This window comes from Erythrolamprus reginae, chromosome 3 (assembly GCF_031021105.1).
Source record: "Erythrolamprus reginae isolate rEryReg1 chromosome 3, rEryReg1.hap1, whole genome shotgun sequence".
NCBI lineage: Eukaryota > Metazoa > Chordata > Lepidosauria > Squamata > Dipsadidae > Erythrolamprus > Erythrolamprus reginae.
Genome location: NC_091952.1, coordinates 2,413,980 through 2,433,879, shown reverse-complemented (window position 1 = coordinate 2,433,879; position 19,900 = coordinate 2,413,980). Strand labels below are relative to the sequence as shown.

At 44.3% G+C, this 19,900-nt stretch overlaps 1 protein-coding gene across 1 annotated transcript in view; it reads left to right on the top strand.

Moving 5' to 3' along the window:
- Positions 1 to 2,071: 2,071 nt before the first annotated feature.
- Positions 2,072 to 19,900, top strand: part of LOC139163465 (BPI fold-containing family B member 6-like) — a 44,229-nt gene continuing 26,400 nt past the window's right edge. The window contains exons 1-6 of the mRNA XM_070744264.1: positions 2,072 to 2,201; positions 3,671 to 3,770; positions 6,534 to 6,638; positions 7,660 to 7,806; positions 9,369 to 9,432; positions 17,790 to 17,850. Coding sequence (XP_070600365.1) covers positions 2,072 to 2,201; positions 3,671 to 3,770; positions 6,534 to 6,638; positions 7,660 to 7,806; positions 9,369 to 9,432; positions 17,790 to 17,850 — 607 coding nt within the window. The remainder of the gene's footprint in view (positions 2,202 to 3,670; positions 3,771 to 6,533; positions 6,639 to 7,659; positions 7,807 to 9,368; positions 9,433 to 17,789; positions 17,851 to 19,900) is intronic.

Here is a 19,900-nt window from a genome sequence, read left to right as displayed (position 1 = left end):
GGGAGTCAAGCTATTATCTAATGCATGGAAATTCATCAAGGAGACAAGCAACCTAGAACTAAGGAGAAATTGTCCCTGACAATGAGGACAATTACCGTATTTTTCAGAGTATAAGACGGAATATAAGACGCACCTTAGTTTTTTGGGAGGAAAATAAGGAAAAGAATCTACCTACCAGGTATTCATCGGGCTAGCGTCCTTTGTCTGGTCAGCTTCAGCACATTATTTTATCCCCTGGTTAGGACTTTTTAAAAAAACTTTATTTTGAGAGAGTAACAATGAAAGAGCTAGCAAGCCAGTAAGAGCTGGGAACATCGTTAGCACCAGGAAAGAAACATTCAGAGTAAGTAGAGCAATGGGGAAAACTCTGCAAAGACTTAGGACTTAGAAAATATTCTTTACAGAGTAACAATGAAAGAGCTTGGAGCAAGTAAGGCAATGAAAAAAAAATCCCTTACAAAGACAGGGTTTGGAAAACATTCTTCATAGTGAGTAACAATGAAAGAGCCTGCAAGGTTAGAGCTGGGGAAATCATTAGCAGCTAGTTAGGGCTGGGAAAAGAAAAAGCTACACTCAGAGTACATTCAGGGGGCACTTCCTAAAGCTCATAGGTAAGAAAGCGAGGATAAATCAAGGGAAATATTTCTTCACCCAGAGGGTACTTGGTTTATGGAATTCCCTTCCAGAAGAGGTCGTGACCACCGTTCCCTGTATGCTGCGGCGTGAGCGCGCGCACGCTCCAAAATACCCCCACGTGCACCCTTTTCCTCGGCTGCGTGCTCCCCATCCCCCTGTCAGCCCGCGGGGGTGGGTGGTCGGGGAGGCGCAGGCAGTAGAAGGGAGCCGCAGCCGCCCCTGCCTCTCCATGGTGCCTCCGGCCCCCTCGCGCTCCTGGCCTCTTGGCCCTGCCCCCCACCCACCCGATCCACCCCCTCTCCTCCTCTGCCGCCCCCTGCCTTGGGGCGCGACTTCTCTCGCGGCGGCTGCGGCTTCAGCTCCTTGGGACGAAAGTGCTCCCAGCGAAGGGGCTGCGAGAGGGGAGGGGCGGGCATTCCTGAAACGGATGGAGAAAGCCCTCTCTCGCAGCCCCTTCGCTGGGAGCGCTTTCGTCCCAGACTTCCAGCAAGGGGGCTGCAGTAGAAGCAGGGCAGGCATTCCCGAAGCCCGGCCGACTTTTCCCTGCTGCAGGAGCCGTTTTTTCTTCATGGCGCAAAGCCACACAGTCCTGGGCGCTGGGGACGCCTGGGAGGGTGAGGTGGTTGATGGTTGCTGCCTCTTAGCTGCAGAGCTGGGCAGAGGCGAAGACAACGGTGCCCTCCACTCTCTCTCTGTCTCTCTCTCTCTCTCTCTCTTTCTCTCTGTTGCCGGCGTAGTGAACGAGAGAGAAAGAGCAAAAAAGAAAAAGGAGGGGAGAGAGAAAGAGAGGGAAAGAAAGCAAGAGAGAGAGAAAGACATTGTTTAGTTGACGGGACCCGGAGAAGGCCAACTCTGTGGTACCTAATCGGTCACTGGGATTCTTGCAGCAGAAGGCGGTCTCGGAGATATTCTGGTCCGATGCCATGAAGGGCTTTATAGGTCATTGCCAGCACTTTGAATAGGTTTACTTTGAGTTTGAATCTGTTGTGTGCTCGTGTGTTGTTGCGGTTGAAGCTGAAGTAGTAGTTGGCAGGAATGACGTTGCGGCAGATGATTTTATGGGCTGTGCTTAGGTCGTGTTTAAGGCGACGTAGTTCTAAGCTTTCTAAGCCCCAGAATTGTAAGTCTAGTTGTGTAGGGGATTCTGTTGCGAGTGGAGGAGTGGAGGGCTCTTCTCGTAAAGTATCTCTGGACATAATAATAATAATAATAATAATAATAATAATAATAATAATAATAATAATAATAATAATAAATAAATAGCTACTGTTCTGTTATTTAATGGCAGCTTTGCGTTTGCCATTTTCAGCCTTTCATGACGATTGAATAGGACAAAATCAGGCCCCTCCTTTCTTCCCTGACTCTAAAGACTGATGTTCTTGTTCCACAGTTTTACAGCCAAAGGACTCATTTCTGACTTTCTGCCAGTCTTACCATGGATTATCTAGTCCTCAAGAGGCCCTGGCTTGGAGTGCTGGTCTTCTTCTGCATTGCGATGGTCCCTTCGGAATCGGGAGATACCTGTATCGCCAAAGTGAAATTACCGCCAGAAACAATGATGCGTAGTAAGTAAAATAGCAACATTTCCCACTAGCTGAGATTGTTGTAAAGAACACTGGACAAAATTTTTGAAGGTGTTGGTGTGGATAGGAAAGGAAGAACAAAGGAAAGAAAAGGAAGGAAGGGTAGGATAGGAAAGGAAAGAAGGAAGGATAGGAAAGGAAGAACAAAGGAAAGAAAAGGAAGGAAGGGTAGGATAGGAAAGGAAAGAAGGAAGGATAGGAAAGGAAGAACAAAGGAAAGAAAAAAAAGAAAGGAAAAGAAGGGAGGCAGGCAGGAAGGAAGGATGGGAGGAAGGAACGAAGGTGACAGAGGAATAGAAGGGAGGGATGAAGGAAGAAAGGAAGCAAGAGAGAAAGAGAAAAGAAAAGGAGGGACAGATGAAGGGAGGGAGGAAATGGATGAATAGAAGGGAGGAAGGAAGGGAGAGAGAATGAGTGAAAAAAGAAAAGAAAGAAAAAGAAAGAAAGAAAATGAGAGAGGAATGAGGGGAGAGTAGGAAAGAAAGAAAAAAGAAAAGGAAGGAGAGATGAAGGGAGGGAGCAGATGAATGAATAGAAGGGAGAAAGGAAGGAAGGAAGGGCAGAGAAAGAGTGAAAGAAAATGAATAAATAAATAAATAAATAAATAAATAAATAAATAAATAAATAGAGGAAGTACAGTAAGTAGGTAGGTAGCTAAGTAAGTGAGTGAGTAAGTAAATGAGTTAGTTTTGATTTGGGAATGTGATAAATGGGTTTCCAGTCCCTTCTTTCACAGAGGCGAAAAAGACCCTGAAGTCTGGAAAAGTGGAGAATTTTCTTTCAATCACCAGGTTTTATCCTCTTAGTTATCATCATCATCACCATCATCATCATCACCATCATCATCATCATCACCATCATCATCATTATCATCATCATCATCATTATTATCATTATCATTATCATTATTATTTATTAGATTTGTATGCCACCCTTCTCTAAAAACTCGAGGCGGCATACAAATAATAATAATAATAATAATAATAATAATAATAATAATAATAATAATAATAATAATAACAATCATCACCATCATAATAATAATAATAATTTATTAGATTTGCATGCCACCTCTCTCCGAAGACTCGGGGCGGCTCACAACAATAATAAAAAACAATGTTATAGCGAAACAAATCTAATATTAAAAAAAGAAGCATATAAAACCCTATCATATTTAAAAACCAAACAACACATACATACCAAACATAAAATATAAAGAGCCTGGGGAAAAGGTGTCTCAACTCCCGAATGCCTGGTGGTCATCATCATCATCATCATCATCATCATCCTTTGGGCATCAGTCCTTTGTCTTTTACTGTCTGTGACAGACAGGAGCGCTTTGGATGGAATGGCCGCTGTCATCAACTGCCCACAACTGCTCTGACCTGCCACATTGTGCTGTGAGGATGTACAATTTAAGTGAAATGTCAACTCTCTGTCTCTCTTTTCAGTGGTCCAGGTCAGCATGATTCAAGGGAACATTTTGCAGAACATGGTCGAGAAAGCAATGAAGAACGGCGACAACAGCAAGATGATCAAAGGAATCAAAGGGTGAGTTGGTTAATTGTCCTCTATACTAGCCAAGGAGGAGTTTGGCTTTTGACCCCACCAAGCATGGATAGAAACATAGAAACATAGAAGTCTGACAGCAGAAAAAGACCTCATGGTCCATCTAGTCTGCCCTTATACTATTTTCTGTATTTTATCTTAGGATAGATCTATGTTTATCCCAGGCATGTTTTTATTCAGTTACTGTGGATTGACCAATCACGTCTGCTGGATAGATCTTAGGTGTGAATTCCCCAAATTTCCAGCCAACAGTTGTGGAGAGAGGGTCTTATGTTCTAGCACCAAGCCCTCCAAGGATCAAATACAGACTGCTGGGTGTAGATAATAAAGGGTTTACTCTGTACAAGGAATATATCTACACTGTATATTTACAAGGAGTTTTTTGAAGAAAGTAAAAGTATTTAAAAGTCTTTTGCCCAAATTAGCGCATGCCAGAAGCAAAGAAATCACCAAAAATCATTGAAATCTCCCGTGTGAGAGTAGATAACGTATATTTTTGTGTGCCTGTGTGTAATATGTATGTACACCTATGGCATATATACATACGTACATACATACATACATACATACATACATACATACATGTAGATTGTTCTGAGTTTGGGTTTTGCCCCGTGTAATATTTTGAGTGTCTATGCGACGTTTCGGTGAAATCACATTCACCATCATCAGGCTGAAGTTTTAAGCTTCGTGTTGCTGTAAATTAAGGGAGACTAGGATGGTCCCATTTCGGCCTTATTAGGCCTCATCAGCTAGCCACACCCTTTCTTTACTGGGATTCGATCTGGTATAAAACATATATATATATGTTTTTCTTATGTCGGAAGGCCGAAATGGATCTATACTAGTCTCCCTTAATTTTAAAATTCCAGCTAAAAACATTTAACATATATATATATATATATAAAACGGTCTTGGTATATTTGGGTTTCTTCCCGTGTAAGCCAGTCACATGATCTTTAAGCCACTCCCACCTGGTCACATGGCCGGCAATCCACACCCACAAAATTAGCCACTACCACAGTGAGGTAGTAAAACTTTTTGCAGCCCTTCATTTCATACAGTTTATCGCGGGTGTTAAGTTCCAGGATCACCCGCGATAAAGGAAAATCCACAAAGTAGGGACGCTATATTTATTTATTTATACACTATTTTAAGGCTTAATAATAATAATAATAACAACAACAACAATAATAATAATTTATTAGATTTGTATTTATTTATTTATTTATTTATTTATTTATTTATTCATTCATTCATTCATTCATTCATTTATTTATTGGATTTGTATGCCGCCCCTCTCCGTAGACTCGGGGCGGCTAACAACAGTAACAAAAACAGCATATAACAATCCAATATTAAAACAATTAAAAAAACCTTTATTAAAAACCAAACATACATACAGACAAACCATGCATAAAATTGTAAAGGCCTAGGGGGGAAGGGTATCTCAATTCCCCCATGCCTGGTGGCAGACGTGGGTTTTAAGAAGCTTACAAAAGGCAAGGAGGGTGTGGGCAATTCTAATCTCTGGGGGGAGTTGGTTCCAGAGGGCCGGGGCCGCCATAGAGAAGGCTCTTCCCCTGGGTCCCGCCAAGTGACATTGTTTAGTCGACGGGACCTGGAGAAGGCCAACTCTGTGGGACCTAACTGGTCGCTGGGATTCGTGCAGCAGAAGGCGGCCCCGGAGATAATCTGGTCCGGTGCCATGAAGTCTTCAGAGAGGGGCGGCATACAAATCTAATAAGTAAATAAGTAAATAAGTAAATAAGTAAATAAGTAAATAAGTAAATAAGTAAATAAGTAAATAAGTAAATAAGTAAATAAGTAAATAAGTAAATAAGTAAATAAGTAAATAAGTAAATAAGTAAATAAGTAAATAAGTAAATAAGTAAATAAGTAAATAAGTAAATAAGTAAGTAAATAAATAAATAGAAAGAAAGAAAGAAAGAAAGAAAGAAAGAAAGAAAGAAAGAAAGAAAGAAAGGGCTTTATAGGTCATGACCAACACTTTGAATTGTGACCAGAAACTGATCGGCAACCAATGCAGACTGCGGAGTGTTGGTGTAACATGGGCATATTTAGGGAAGCCCCTTTCCGAGGACTCGGGGTGGCTCACAACAACAACAATAACAATAAAGTACAAATCTAATAGTTAAAACTGAAAGTAAAAACCCACTATCATTAAAAAAACAATCTATACTACACAATCATACCATACTCAAGTCTTGGTAGTCAGAGGGGGCGCATTAATCCTCCCCCACACTTTGACGCTACATAAACCTTCCCCATGCCCTTAATACCATTCCCACACTGTTCTGTGCATGTATTGTACCTTTACACTTACTGTAAAATGCTTTGAACTCCTGAAGCTACCTGATGTAACGATGCTCCCCATCAAATGGCCGAGTGCAGGAGTAGATTCAGAGATGGGAGAGCTACTCTACTGAGCCAATCAGCCTCTGGGATACAAAGCAGCACTCTCTGATTGGTCACTTCTCCATCAATCAACCAATCATTTACAATCTCATGTAGGCAAGTAGCGTCTCAGATCGAGTTCCGCAGGAAACCCGCGGAGTAGCGAAAATCCACGATATATTTTTTCCCTTAATATTTTATAAAAACCCGTGATGCACCGAGTCCGCGAAAGGTGAACCGCGAAGTGGCGAGGGATCACTGTGCTCCCCACCAGCAGAACATGTCTTTCCTCTGCTATTTTTCACGCTTCCCTTCTTGCTCTCGCAGGTTGAAAATACAGGATCTCTGTATACCCAATACGGACATGGAGTTAATGCCGACGGACACAATGAAATTGAGAATATTGATTAACATCACGGTTTCTGGGAAAAGGTGAGTGAGGGACTCTCCTTTGGGTCTTGGCCACTGATCTAGATGAGCCATTGGGTAGGTCTAGTCTAATGAAAAGAAGGACTAGGGGAGACATGATAGCAGTCTTCCGATATTTGAAGGGCTCCTTCAAGGGTTTAAAGCTGTTTTCCAAAGCACCAAAAGGCAAGGGAAGAAGCCAGCTAGAACTAATGAGAACAGTGAACCAGTGGAACAACTTGCCACCAGAAGTTGTCAGTGCTCCATCCCTGGAGGTTTTAAAGAAAAGGCTGGACAGCCACTTGTCTGGAATGGCATACGGTCTCCTGCTTGCGCAGAGGGTTGGACTAGAAGACCTCCAAGGTCCCTCCCAGCTCTATTCTGATTGATTTGATTTTGTAGAATTTTGTTTCCTGGATTTATTTATCTGGGGAGATGAGCATTTCTGATGTGTTTTTAAAAAGCCCCTTTTCTTCCAAGCTATTTCTACATTATGCTAACACTGCGCTATAAATCATTCCTCGTTTTCAGTATGTTTTGGGAGGGAGGAAGGGAGGAAGGAGGATGGTGGTAAGAAAGAAGGAAAATGGATGGTGGAAGGGAAGGGGGGAGGGAGGTAGGAAGAAATATGGATGGTGAGAGAAGGAAAGGGAGGGAGGAAGGAGGGAAGGAAGATGGGTGGTGGAAAAAAGGGAGGGAAGGAGTCAGGAAGGAAGGAAGGAAGGAAGGAAGATGGATGATGGAAAGAAGGAAGGCAGGGAGGGAGGGAGAGAGAAAGGAAAGAAGGAAGATGGATGGTGAAAGGAAGGGAGGAAAGGAGGAAAGGAGGAAAGGAGGGAGGGAAGATGATGGTGGAAAGAAGAAGAAGAGGGAAAAAGGGATGGAAGGAGAAAGAAGGGATGGAAGGAGAAAGAAAGGGAAGAAGGAAGATGGATCGTGGAAAGAAGGAAGAAAGGGAATGAGTGCGTAAGTATTCGAACTCGAGAGCTCGAGAGTAAGTAAATAAGTAAGTCCCACCATAATCCCATTTTTTTCTGTCTCCCAGCTTTATTGGTGGAAATATGCAGATCACTGTGGTTGCTGAACTCCAAATTTATGTCCAGATTTCAGTATGTCCCAAAGGCAAAGTGATTACAAAAATCACTGGGTGCAAAGTAATAGTGATATCCTGTAAAACCAACCTTCCCAGCAGGTGAGAGAACTCTATCTAATCTAAGAAACCTAAGTTTGGGGGTGAAAATAGTGAGCTTCCTGTATTTAGGCAACAAAGTCAAGATGCACAGGAAGAGAATACCTGGTTCCTGGCTCATCAGTAATAACTATGCAAGAAGCATCTTGGAGTCCCAGTGGACAATCATTTAACTAACAGCCAGCCCTGTGCAGCAGCTGCCAAAAAAGCCAACCTAGTTCTAGGCTGCATCAACAGAAGGAGAGAATCAAGATCACGTGAAGTGTTAATATCACTTTATAAGGCCTTAGTAAGGCCACACTTGGAATCCTGCACTCAATTTTGGTTGCTACGATGCAAAAAGGATGTTGATACTCTAGAAAGAGTGCAGAGAAAATGATTAGGGGACTGGAGGCTAAAATATATGAAGAATGGTTGTAGGAATTGGGCATGGCTGATTGAATGAAAAGAAGGACCAGGGGAGACATGATAGTAGTCTTCCAATATCTCAGGGGTTGCCCCAAAGAAGAGGGAGTCAACCTATTCTCCAAAGCACCTGAAGGTAGAACAAGAAGCAATGGGTGGAAACTAAACAAGCAGAGAAGCAACTTAGAACTAAGGAGAAATTTCCTGAGAACAGCTTGCCACCAGAAGTTGTGGGTGCTCCATCAATGGAGGTTTTTAAAGAAGAGGGTGGACAACCATTTGTCTGAAATGGCACAGGGCAGTGATGGCGAACCTTTTTTCATTTGGGTACTGAAAGGCTATGGATGTGCACTGTCAAGCATGTGTGAGTGCCCACACCCATAATTCAATGCCTGGGGAGGGCGAAAACAGCTTCCCTTACCCCCTGGAAGCCCCCTGGAGGCTAGAAATGGCCTGTTTTCCAACTTCTGGTGGTCCCAGTAGGCTTGTGTTTCACCCTGCCCAAGCTCCAAAGTCTTCTCTGGAGCTAGGGGAAGGGTAAAAATGCCCTCGTCCATCCCCCCGGAGGCTCTCTGGAAGACAAAAACACCCTCCCAGAGCCTCTGTGCAAGCCAAAAATAAGCTGGCCAGCACACACATGCATGTTGGAGCTCAGCTAGGGCAACGGCTCAAGTGCCAGCAGATATGGCTCCGTGTGCCACCTGTGGCACCTGTGTCATAGGTTCGCTATCACTGGCATAGGTTGTCCTGCTTGAACAGGGGGTTGGACAAGAAGACCTCCAAGGTCCCTTCCAGCTCTATTCTGATTGATTGATTCTTTGATATGTGTGCCATCGTTCCCACGCAAATTGAAACGGTGTTTAATTCGTCCAGTCAATTGATCAGTTACTGAATGATTAGGTCATCTTTTTGAGGAAATTAAGACAAAACTAAAACGGAGACTCCCAGCTTTGGAATGAATAACAGGTAAGTATTGATTTACAGCCGACCATTCAAACTTTACAGCAACACTGCAAAAAAAGTTGATTTATGACCGTTTTTCAGACCTAACGACCGTTAGGGGATCAAAATTGAGCTGATTGGCAAACTGACTCTTATCTGGACTGGACTGTAGCCGTAGTTGTCCATTATCATTTCTGTGCATTTGCCTTCTCTTTCAGCATGCTTCCAAAGATAGTGAATAAGTTTTTGGATTCTACGCTCGGGAAAGTCATGCCTGGTGTGGTAAGTCTGGGGGGAAGGTAGTTGAGTCATTTATTGATTTATTGATTTGATTTGATTTGTATGATGCCCATGTCCCTATAGATTCTAGGCGGCTCACAACAAAAATCAAAAGATAAATAGTATTAAAACCTGTAAAAGAAAATTTAAAAACAATTCAAATCCTCCAGTTCTTTAAAAAATATGTTTTCCGGCACCCCCGGAGCCATTGCTGCTTTCATCCCTCCTCCCCTTTTCTAACCGGGAAGAAGTAGGGGCCACGCTCCATCCCACGATTGGCAGGCCAGCTCATGATGGGACGCACTTCCTTTCTCTAGGTGGTTGGAGAAACTTCCTCCTCCCAGTGCCCAGAGAAAGGAAATGCTTTATTCACTCTGAGCCACCCAGAGCAAATAAAGTGTTTCCTTTCTCTAGGTGGTGGGAGAAGCTTCCTCCTCCAGTGCCCAGAGAAAGGAAACGCTTTATTCATTCTGAGCCACCCAGAGCAAATAAAGTGTTTCCTTTCTCTAGGTGGTGGGAGAAGCTTCCTCCTCCAGTGCCCAGAGAAAGGAAGTGCTTTATTCACTCTGAGCCACCCAGAGCAAATAAAGTGTTTCCTTTCTCTAGGTGGTGGGAGAAGCTTCCTCCTCCCAGTGCCCAGAGAAAGAAAGTGCTTTATTCATTCTGAGCCAGCCAGAGCAAATAAAGTGTTTCCTTTCTCTAGGTGGTGGGAGAAGCTTCCTCCTCCCAGTGCCCAGAGAAAGAAAGTGCTTAATTCTTTCTGAGCCACCCAGAGCAAATAAAGTGTTTCCTTTCTCTAGGTGGTGGGAGAAGCTTCCTCCCCCCAGTGCCCAGAGAAAGGAAGTGCTTTATTCACTCTGAGCCACCCAGAGGAAATAATGTTTTCCTTTCTCTAGGTGGTGGGAGAAGCTTCCTCCTCCCAGTGCCCAGAGAAAGGAAACGTTTATTCATTCTGAGCCACCCAGAGCAAATAAAGTGTTTCCTTTCTCTAGGTGGTGGGAGAAACTTCCTCCTCCCAGTGCCCAGAGAAAGGAAGTGCTTTATTCATTCTGAGCCACCCAGAGCAAATAAAGTGTTTCCTTTCTCTAGGTGGTGGGAGAAGGTTCCTCCTCCCAGTGCCCAGAGAAAGGAAACGTTTATTCATTCTGAGCCACCCAGAGCAAATAAAGTGTTTCCTTTCTCTAGGTGGTGGGAGAAACTTCCTCCTCCCAGTGCCCAGAGAAAGGAAGTGCTTTATTCATTCTGAGCCACCCAGAGCAAATAAAGTATTTCCTTTCTCTAGGTGGTGAGAGAAGCTTCCTCCTCCAGTGCCCAGAGAAAGGAAATGCTTTATTCATTCTGAGCCACCCAGAGCAAATAAAGTGTTTCCTTATTCTAGGTGGTGGGAGAAGCTTCCTCTTCCCAGTGCCCAGAGAAAGGAAGTGCTTTATTCATTCTGAGCCACCAAGAGCAAATAAAGTGTTTCCTTTCTCTAGGTGGTGGGAGAAGCTTCCTCCCCCAGTGCCCAGAGAAAGGAAGTGCTTTATTCATTCTGAGCCACCCAGAGCAAATAAAGTGTTTCCTTTCTCTAGGTGGTGGGAGAAGCTTCCTCCTCCAGTGCCCAGAGAAAGGAAGTGCTTTATTCATTCTGAGCCACCCAGAGCAAATAAAGTATTTCCTTTCTCTAGGTGGTGAGAGAAGCTTCCTCCTCCAGTGCCCAGAGAAAGGAAATGCTTTATTCATTCTGAGCCACCCAGAGCAAATAAAGTGTTTCCTTTCTCTAGGTGGTGGGAGAAGCTTCCTCCTCCCAGTGCCCAGAGAAAGGAAACGTTTATTCATTCTGAGCCACCCAGAGCAAATAAAGTGTTTCCTTTCTCTAGGTGGTGGGAGAAACTTCCTCCTCCCAGTGCCCAGAGAAAGGAAGTGCTTTATTCATTCTGAGCCACCCAGAGCAAATAAAGTATTTCCTTTCTCTAGGTGGTGGGAGAAGCTTCCTCCTCCAGTGCCCAGAGAAAGGAAATGCTTTATTCATTCTGAGCCACCCAGAGCAAATAAAGTGTTTCCTTTCTCTAGGTGGTGGGAGAAGCTTCCTCTTCCCAGTGCCCAGAGAAAGGAAGTGCTTTATTCATTCTGAGCCACCCAGAGCAAATAAAGTGTTTCCTTTCTCTAGGTGGTGGGAGAAGCTTCCTCCCCCAGTGCCCAGAGAAAGAAAGTGCTTAATTCTTTCTGAGCCACCCAGAGCAAATAAAGTGTTTCCTTTCTCTAGGTGGTGGGAGAAGCTTCCTCCTCCCAGTGCCCAGAGAAAGGAAACGTTTATTCATTCTGAGCCACCCAGAGCAAATAAAGTATTTCCTTTCTCTAGGTGGTGAGAGAAACTTCCTCCTCCCAGTGCCCAGAGAAAGGAAGTGCTTTATTCATTCTGAGCCACCCAGAGCAAATAAAGTGTTTCCTTTCTCTAGGTGGTGGGAGAAGCTTCCTCCTCCAGTGCCCAGAGAAAGGAAATGCTTTATTCATTCTGAGCCACCCAGAGCAAATAAAGTGTTTCCTTTCTCTAGGTGGTGGGAGAAGCTTCCTCCTCCAGTGCCCAGAGAAAGGAAGTGCTTTATTCATTCTGAGCCACCCAGAGCAAATAAAGTGTTTCCTTTCTCTAGGTGGTGGGAGAAGCTTCCTCCTCCAGTGCCCAGAGAAAGGAAATGCTTTATTCACTCTGAGCCACCCAGAGCAAATAAAGTTTTCCTTTCTCTAGGTGGTGGGAGAAGCTTCCTCCTCCCAGTGCCCAGAGAAAGGAAACGTTTATTCATTCTGAGCCACCCAGAGCAAATAAAGTATTTCCTTTCTCTAGGTGTTGAGAGAAACTTCCTCCTCCCAGTGCCCAGAGAAAGGAAGTGCTTTATTCATTCTGAGCCACCCAGAGCAAATAAAGTGTTTCCTTTCTCTAGGTGGTGGGAGAAGCTTCCTCTTCCCAGTGCCCAGAGAAAGGAAGTGCTTTATTCATTCTGAGCCACCCAGAGCAAATAAAGTGTTTCCTTTCTCTAGGTGGTGGGAGAAGCTTCCTCCTCCAGTGCCCAGAGAAAGGAAGTGCTTTATTCATTCTGAGCCACCCAGAGCAAATAAAGTGTTTCCTTTCTCTAGGTGGTGGGAGAAGCTTCCTCCTCCAGTGCCCAGAGAAAGGAAATGCTTTATTCACTCTGAGCCACCCAGAGCAAATAAAGTGTTTCCTTTCTCTAGGTGGTGGGAGAAGCTTCCTCCCCCAGTGCCCAGAGAAAGGAAGTGCTTTATTCATTCTGAGCCACCCAGAGCAAATAAAGTGTTTCCTTTCTCTAGGTGGTGGGAGAAGCTTCCTCCCCCAGTGCCCAGAGAAAGGAAGTGCTTTATTCATTCTGAGCCACCCAGAGCAAATAAAGTGTTTCCTTTCTCTAGGTGGTGGGAGAAGCTTCCTCCTCCAGTGCCCAGAGAAAGGAAGTGCTTTATTCATTCTGAGCCACCCAGAGCAAATAAAGTATTTCCTTTCTCTAGGTGGTGAGAGAAGCTTCCTCCTCCAGTGCCCAGAGAAAGGAAATGCTTTATTCATTCTGAGCCACCCAGAGCAAATAAAGTGTTTCCTTTCTCTAGGTGGTGGGAGAAGCTTCCTCCTCCCAGTGCCCAGAGAAAGGAAACGTTTATTCATTCTGAGCCACCCAGAGCAAATAAAGTGTTTCCTTTCTCTAGGTGGTGGGAGAAACTTCCTCCTCCCAGTGCCCAGAGAAAGGAAGTGCTTTATTCATTCTGAGCCACCCAGAGCAAATAAAGTATTTCCTTTCTCTAGGTGGTGGGAGAAGCTTCCTCCTCCAGTGCCCAGAGAAAGGAAATGCTTTATTCATTCTGAGCCACCCAGAGCAAATAAAGTGTTTCCTTTCTCTAGGTGGTGGGAGAAGCTTCCTCTTCCCAGTGCCCAGAGAAAGGAAGTGCTTTATTCATTCTGAGCCACCCAGAGCAAATAAAGTGTTTCCTTTCTCTAGGTGGTGGGAGAAGCTTCCTCCCCCAGTGCCCAGAGAAAGAAAGTGCTTAATTCTTTCTGAGCCACCCAGAGCAAATAAAGTGTTTCCTTTCTCTAGGTGGTGGGAGAAGCTTCCTCCTCCCAGTGCCCAGAGAAAGGAAACGTTTATTCATTCTGAGCCACCCAGAGCAAATAAAGTATTTCCTTTCTCTAGGTGGTGAGAGAAACTTCCTCCTCCCAGTGCCCAGAGAAAGGAAGTGCTTTATTCATTCTGAGCCACCCAGAGCAAATAAAGTGTTTCCTTTCTCTAGGTGGTGGGAGAAGCTTCCTCCTCCAGTGCCCAGAGAAAGGAAATGCTTTATTCATTCTGAGCCACCCAGAGCAAATAAAGTGTTTCCTTTCTCTAGGTGGTGGGAGAAGCTTCCTCCTCCAGTGCCCAGAGAAAGGAAGTGCTTTATTCATTCTGAGCCACCCAGAGCAAATAAAGTGTTTCCTTTCTCTAGGTGGTGGGAGAAGCTTCCTCCTCCAGTGCCCAGAGAAAGGAAATGCTTTATTCACTCTGAGCCACCCAGAGCAAATAAAGTTTTCCTTTCTCTAGGTGGTGGGAGAAGCTTCCTCCTCCCAGTGCCCAGAGAAAGGAAACGTTTATTCATTCTGAGCCACCCAGAGCAAATAAAGTATTTCCTTTCTCTAGGTGTTGAGAGAAACTTCCTCCTCCCAGTGCCCAGAGAAAGGAAGTGCTTTATTCATTCTGAGCCACCCAGAGCAAATAAAGTGTTTCCTTTCTCTAGGTGGTGGGAGAAGCTTCCTCTTCCCAGTGCCCAGAGAAAGGAAGTGCTTTATTCATTCTGAGCCACCCAGAGCAAATAAAGTGTTTCCTTTCTCTAGGTGGTGGGAGAAGCTTCCTCCTCCAGTGCCCAGAGAAAGGAAGTGCTTTATTCATTCTGAGCCACCCAGAGCAAATAAAGTGTTTCCTTTCTCTAGGTGGTGGGAGAAGCTTCCTCCTCCAGTGCCCAGAGAAAGGAAATGCTTTATTCACTCTGAGCCACCCAGAGCAAATAAAGTGTTTCCTTTCTCTAGGTGGTGGGAGAAGCTTCCTCCTCCAGTGCCCAGAGAAAGGAAGTGCTTTATTCATTCTGAGCCACCCAGAGCAAATAAAGTGTTTCCTTTCTCTAGGTGGTGGGAGAAGCTTCCTCCTCCAGTGCCCAGAGAAAGGAAATGCTTTATTCACTCTGAGCCACCCAGAGCAAATAAAGTTTTCCTTTCTCTAGGTGGTGGGAGAAGCTTCCTCCTCCCAGTGCCCAGAGAAAGGAAACGTTTATTCATTCTGAGCCACCCAGAGCAAATAAAGTATTTCCTTTCTCTAGGTGTTGAGAGAAACTTCCTCCTCCCAGTGCCCAGAGAAAGGAAGTGCTTTATTCATTCTGAGCCACCCAGAGCAAATAAAGTGTTTCCTTTCTCTAGGTGGTGGGAGAAGCTTCCTCCTCCAGTGCCCAGAGAAAGGAAATGCTTTATTCATTTTGAGCCACCCAGAGCAAATAAATCATTTCCTTTCTCTAGGTGGTGGGAGAAGCTTCCTCCTCCAGTGCCCAGAGAAAGGAAGTGCTTTATTCACTCTGAGCCACCCAGAGCAAATAAAGTGTTTCCTTTCTCTAGGTGGTGGGAGAAGCTTCCTCCTCCCAGTGCCCAGAGAAAGGAAACGTTTATTCATTCTGAGCCACCCAGAGCAAATAAAGTGTTTCCTTTCTCTAGGTGGTGGGAGAAACTTCCTCCTCCCAGTGCCCAGAGAAAGGAAGTGCTTTATTCATTCTGAGCCACCCAGAGCAAATAAAGTATTTCCTTTCTCTAGGTGGTGGGAGAAGCTTCCTCCTCCCAGTGCCCAGAGAAAGAAAGTGCTTAATTCTTTCTGAGCCACCCAGAGCAAATAAAGTGTTTCCTTTCTCTAGGTGGTGGGAGAAGCTTCCTCTTCCCAGTGCCCAGAGAAAGGAAGTTCTTTATTCATTCTGAGCCACCCAGAGCAAATAAAGTGTTTCCTTTCTCTAGGTGGTGGGAGAAGCTTCCTCCTCCAGTGCCCAGAGAAAGGAAGTGCTTTATTCATTCTTTGCCACCCAGAGCAAATAAAGTGTTTCCTTTCTCTAGGTGGTGGGAGAAGCTTCCTCCTCCAGTGCCCAGAGAAAGGAAATGCTTTATTCATTCTGAGCCACCCAGAGCAAATAAAGTTTTCCTTTCTCTAGGTGGTGGGAGAAGCTTCCTCCTCCCAGTGCCCAGAGAAAGGAAGTGCTTTATTCATTTTGAGCCACCCAGAGCAAATAAAGCATTTCCTTTCTCTAGGTGGTGGGAGAAGCTTCCTCCTCCAGTGCCCAGAGAAAGGAAATGCTTTATTCCCTCTGAGCCACCCAGAGCAAATAAAGTGTTTCCTTTCTCTAGGTGGTGGGAGAAGCTTCCTCCTCCAGTGCCCAGAGAAAGGAAATGCTTTATTCCCTCTGAGCCACCCAGAGCAAATAAAGTTTTCCTTTCTCTAGGTGGTGGGAGAAGCTTCCTCCTCCCAGTGCCCAGAGAAAGGAAATGCTTTATTCCCTCTGAGCCACCCAGAGCAAATAAAGTGTTTCCTTTCTCTAGGTGGTTACGACTTGTAAGTTCTTGCAGGGCCAACGCGATTTTGCTGTTGCACCTGTGGAGGTAGCAAAATTGCGCTCAGATCCGCAGGTGCGCCCATGTTTCGGCATGCATGGAAGCAAAAAACTTCAATGAAACACGGGCACATCTGTGGTTCCATGCGTGATTTTGCTACCTCCACAGGTGCAGCAGCAAAATCGCGCTGGCCCCGCTAGAACTTACAAGCTGCAGCGGTGAACACAATTTAGCATTCCGGCTCGTAGCCCACTGCTGCATGTAGGGCTTTATAGGTAATAACCAACACCTTGAATTATGACCAAAGACCAATTGGTAGCCAGTGCAGTGTGCGGAGCGTTGGTGTTATATGGGTGCATGTAGACAAACCGATAACAGCTCACACGGCTGCATTCTGGACTCAGTGATCCCTCAAGGTTGACTCAGCCTTCCATCCTTCTGAGGTGGGTCCAATGAGGACCCGGATTGTGGGGGCAATAGGCTGGCTCTGTTAAAAAGTGCTATTGCTAACATGTTGTAAGCCGCCCTGAGTCTAAGGAGAAGGGAGGCATAAAAATCGAATAAATAAACAAACAAACAAACAAACAAACAAATACATTAATAAATATTTTAATGTATTTAACGAGTATTTGGACTTTTAAAACCCACTCTTTGCATGAAACATTCTATAATGTTTCTCAGCTCGAACTACATGTGATATCCTATCAGTTTCTTTAAAAGAGGACAGTAGTACTGTAGAAGAATTTTATGCATTTTAATGGATTTAAAATTTTCAATGGATTTAATGGATTTAAGCCCTCTTTGAAAACCCGTGAAGTAGTGAATCCGCAAAAGATGAACCGCGAAGTAGCGAGGGATTGCTGTATCTGCAGTATTCGAACACTTTTCAAGGGTAGCCCTGTGGAGCGCTATTGGGAGACTCTCTGAGTTTTAGGGGAGATTTGGGTGCCCATTGCCTTCCAATGCTGGCTTGCTGGCTGATGTGCTGATTTGCACAGGGGCAGAGAGGTCAGGCTGTCTGCAAGGAAGGTTTTAGCCATCCCTTTTTAAAAAAAATAATTTTTATTGAATATATATATTAAAAGAAACACAAACACAACATATAAACAAGCACTAATACAAATATAAATTTAAATATTTTCAAGTGGGTCAACATCCATATCTTTACATTATTGTCCGTGTACTATATGTTCATATATCTATACACATAATCTTATATAATAAAACCAATTTTCACTGTGAGTTTACTTTCCTTTTTTGTACCCATTTATTCCACATTGTCCAGATAGTTGAAATATTATTTGACTGAAAGAGTAGTAGATCCTTAGAACAAACTTCCAGCAGACGTAGTTGGTAAATCCACAGTAACTGAATTTAAACATGCCTGGGATAAACATAGATCCATCCTAAGATAAAACACAGGAAATAGTATAAGGGCAGACTAGATGGACCAGGAGGTCTTTTTCTGCCGTCAATCTTCTAGGTTTCTATGATAGAATAACAGTCTGAATCTTTTTTTTCCATTTAATTCCATGGTTAATCGGTCCATTTCTGCACAATCAATTTTTTAAAATTATCTCTTTATCTCCAGGTGCTTTTGAATCCTTCCATTTTTGTGCATAGGTGATTCTTGCCGCCGTCACAATATGTAACAATAAATATTCAATATTTGCCATCCTTACTGTTCCTACCTGCCCCCCTCTGCCAATGAATATGTCAGGGATCTGCTGTTCTTGTCCAACCATTTCTCCTTTCTGCCTCTCTTGCCTTCTAGCTGTGCCCAGCAGCCGACATGATCATAGAGAAACAAATGGTAGCATTTCAGATAATGTTGGGTGAGTGTCTCTGTTTCCATCCCATACTTTATCTTATTTTATTTATTTACAGTGGTACCTCTACTTAAGAACTTAATTCGTTCCGTGTCCAGGTTCTTAAATAGAAAAGTTTGTAAGTAGAAGCAATTTTTCCCCTAGGTATCTATGTAAAAGCAAATAATGCATGCAAACCCAGAGTGATGGCATTCTGGGGGAAAAACTGTCCTTGTGTCTAGTTGTCTTGGTGTGCAGTGCTCCATAGCGATGTTTTGAGGGTCAGAGTGGAAACAGTTTATATTGGAACATCATCTTTTGGCTGTGGCGAGGGGGGCGTTTGCACAGGTTCACCTGGTGCACCAGTTGCGGCCCTATTTGGACCTGGAGTCATTGCTCACAGTCACTCATGCCCTCATCACCTCGAGGTTCGATTACTGCAACGCTCTCTACATGGGGCTACCTCTGAAAAGTGTTCGGAAACTCCAGATGGTGCAGAACGCGGCCGCGAGAGCTATCGTGGAGCTACCTAGATTTGCCCACGTTTCTGCAACACTCCGTGGCCTGCACTGGCTGCCAATCAGTTTCCAGTCACAATTCAAAGTGTTGGTAATGACCTATAAAGCCCTTCATGGCATCGGACCAGAATACCTCTGGAACCACCTTCTGGTGGTTCCCAGCGACCGGTTAGGTCCCACAGAGTTGGACTTCTCTGGGTCCCGTCGACTAAACAATGTCGTCTGGCGGGCCCCAGTGGAAGAGCCTTCTCTGTGGTGGCCCCGGCCCTCTGGAATCAACTCCCCCTGCAGATTAGAAATGCCTCCAGCCTCCTTGCCTTTCATAAATGGCTTAAGACCCACCTATGTCACCAGGCTTATATAGTTTATGTATAGTATGCTTGTGTTGTATGGTTTTAATGATGGGTTTTATATGTTTTTAAATATTAGATTTGTTATATTGTTATTATTGTTGCTGTGAGCCACTCCGAGTTTGTGGAGAGGGGCAGCATACAAATGTAATAAATTATTATTATTATTAATTATGTCCAGGATGTGAGGGGTCTGTAAATATTTTCACGAGCCTCTTTTTGACTCGTGCACTCTACAGGTTCTCAATGGAAGGCAGGTTGGCAGCCATTGTTTTTCCTGCAGTTCTGATTCTCCTCTGAAGTCTGTGTCGGTCTTGTTGGGTTGCAGCACCAAACCAGATAGTTATAGAGGTGCAGATGACAGACAAAATGATTCCTCTGTAGAATTGTATCAGCAGCTCCTTGGGCAGCTTGAGCTTCCTGAGTTGGCGCAGAAAGAACATTCTTTTTTGTGGTTTTTGGATGACGTTTTTGGTGTTAGGTGACCATTTTAGGTCTTGAGATATGACAGAACCTAGAAATTTGAAGGTCTCTACTGTTGATACTGTGCTGTCTAGTACTGTGAGAGGTAGTAGGATGGGAGGGTTTCTCCTAAAGTCTACCACAATTTGAGTGTGTTCAGTTCCTGATTGTTCCGATCTCACCACAAGGCTAGTTGTTCAACCTCCTGCCTGTATGCGGTTTCATCGTTGTCTCGAATGAGACCAATCAATATCTTTTCTCACCCAGGGAGGTATAATATGGACCAGCTAGTTAATAACATATTTTTAATATTTCCTAGAATATTGTTGGTTATGACCTATAAAGCCCTTCATGGCACCGGACCAGATTATCTCAGGGACCGCCTTCTGCTGCACGAATTCCAGCGACCAGTTAGGTCCCACAGAGTGGGTCTTCTCCGGGTCCCGTCATTCAAACAATGTCACTTGGTGGGACCCAGAGGAAGAGCCTTCTCTGTGGCGGCCCTGACCCTCTGGAACTAACTCCCCCCAGAGATTAGAATTGCCCCCACCCTCCTTGCCTCTCGTAAGCTGCTTAAAACCCACCTCTGCCGCCAGGCATGGGGGAATTGAGATACTCTTTCCCCCTAGGCCTTCACAATTTTATATATGGTATGTTTGCTTGTATGTATGACTGGTTTTTTATATAATTGGTTTTTAACTGCTTTTTTAGTATTGGATTTTGTTGTACTGTTTTACTACTGTTGTT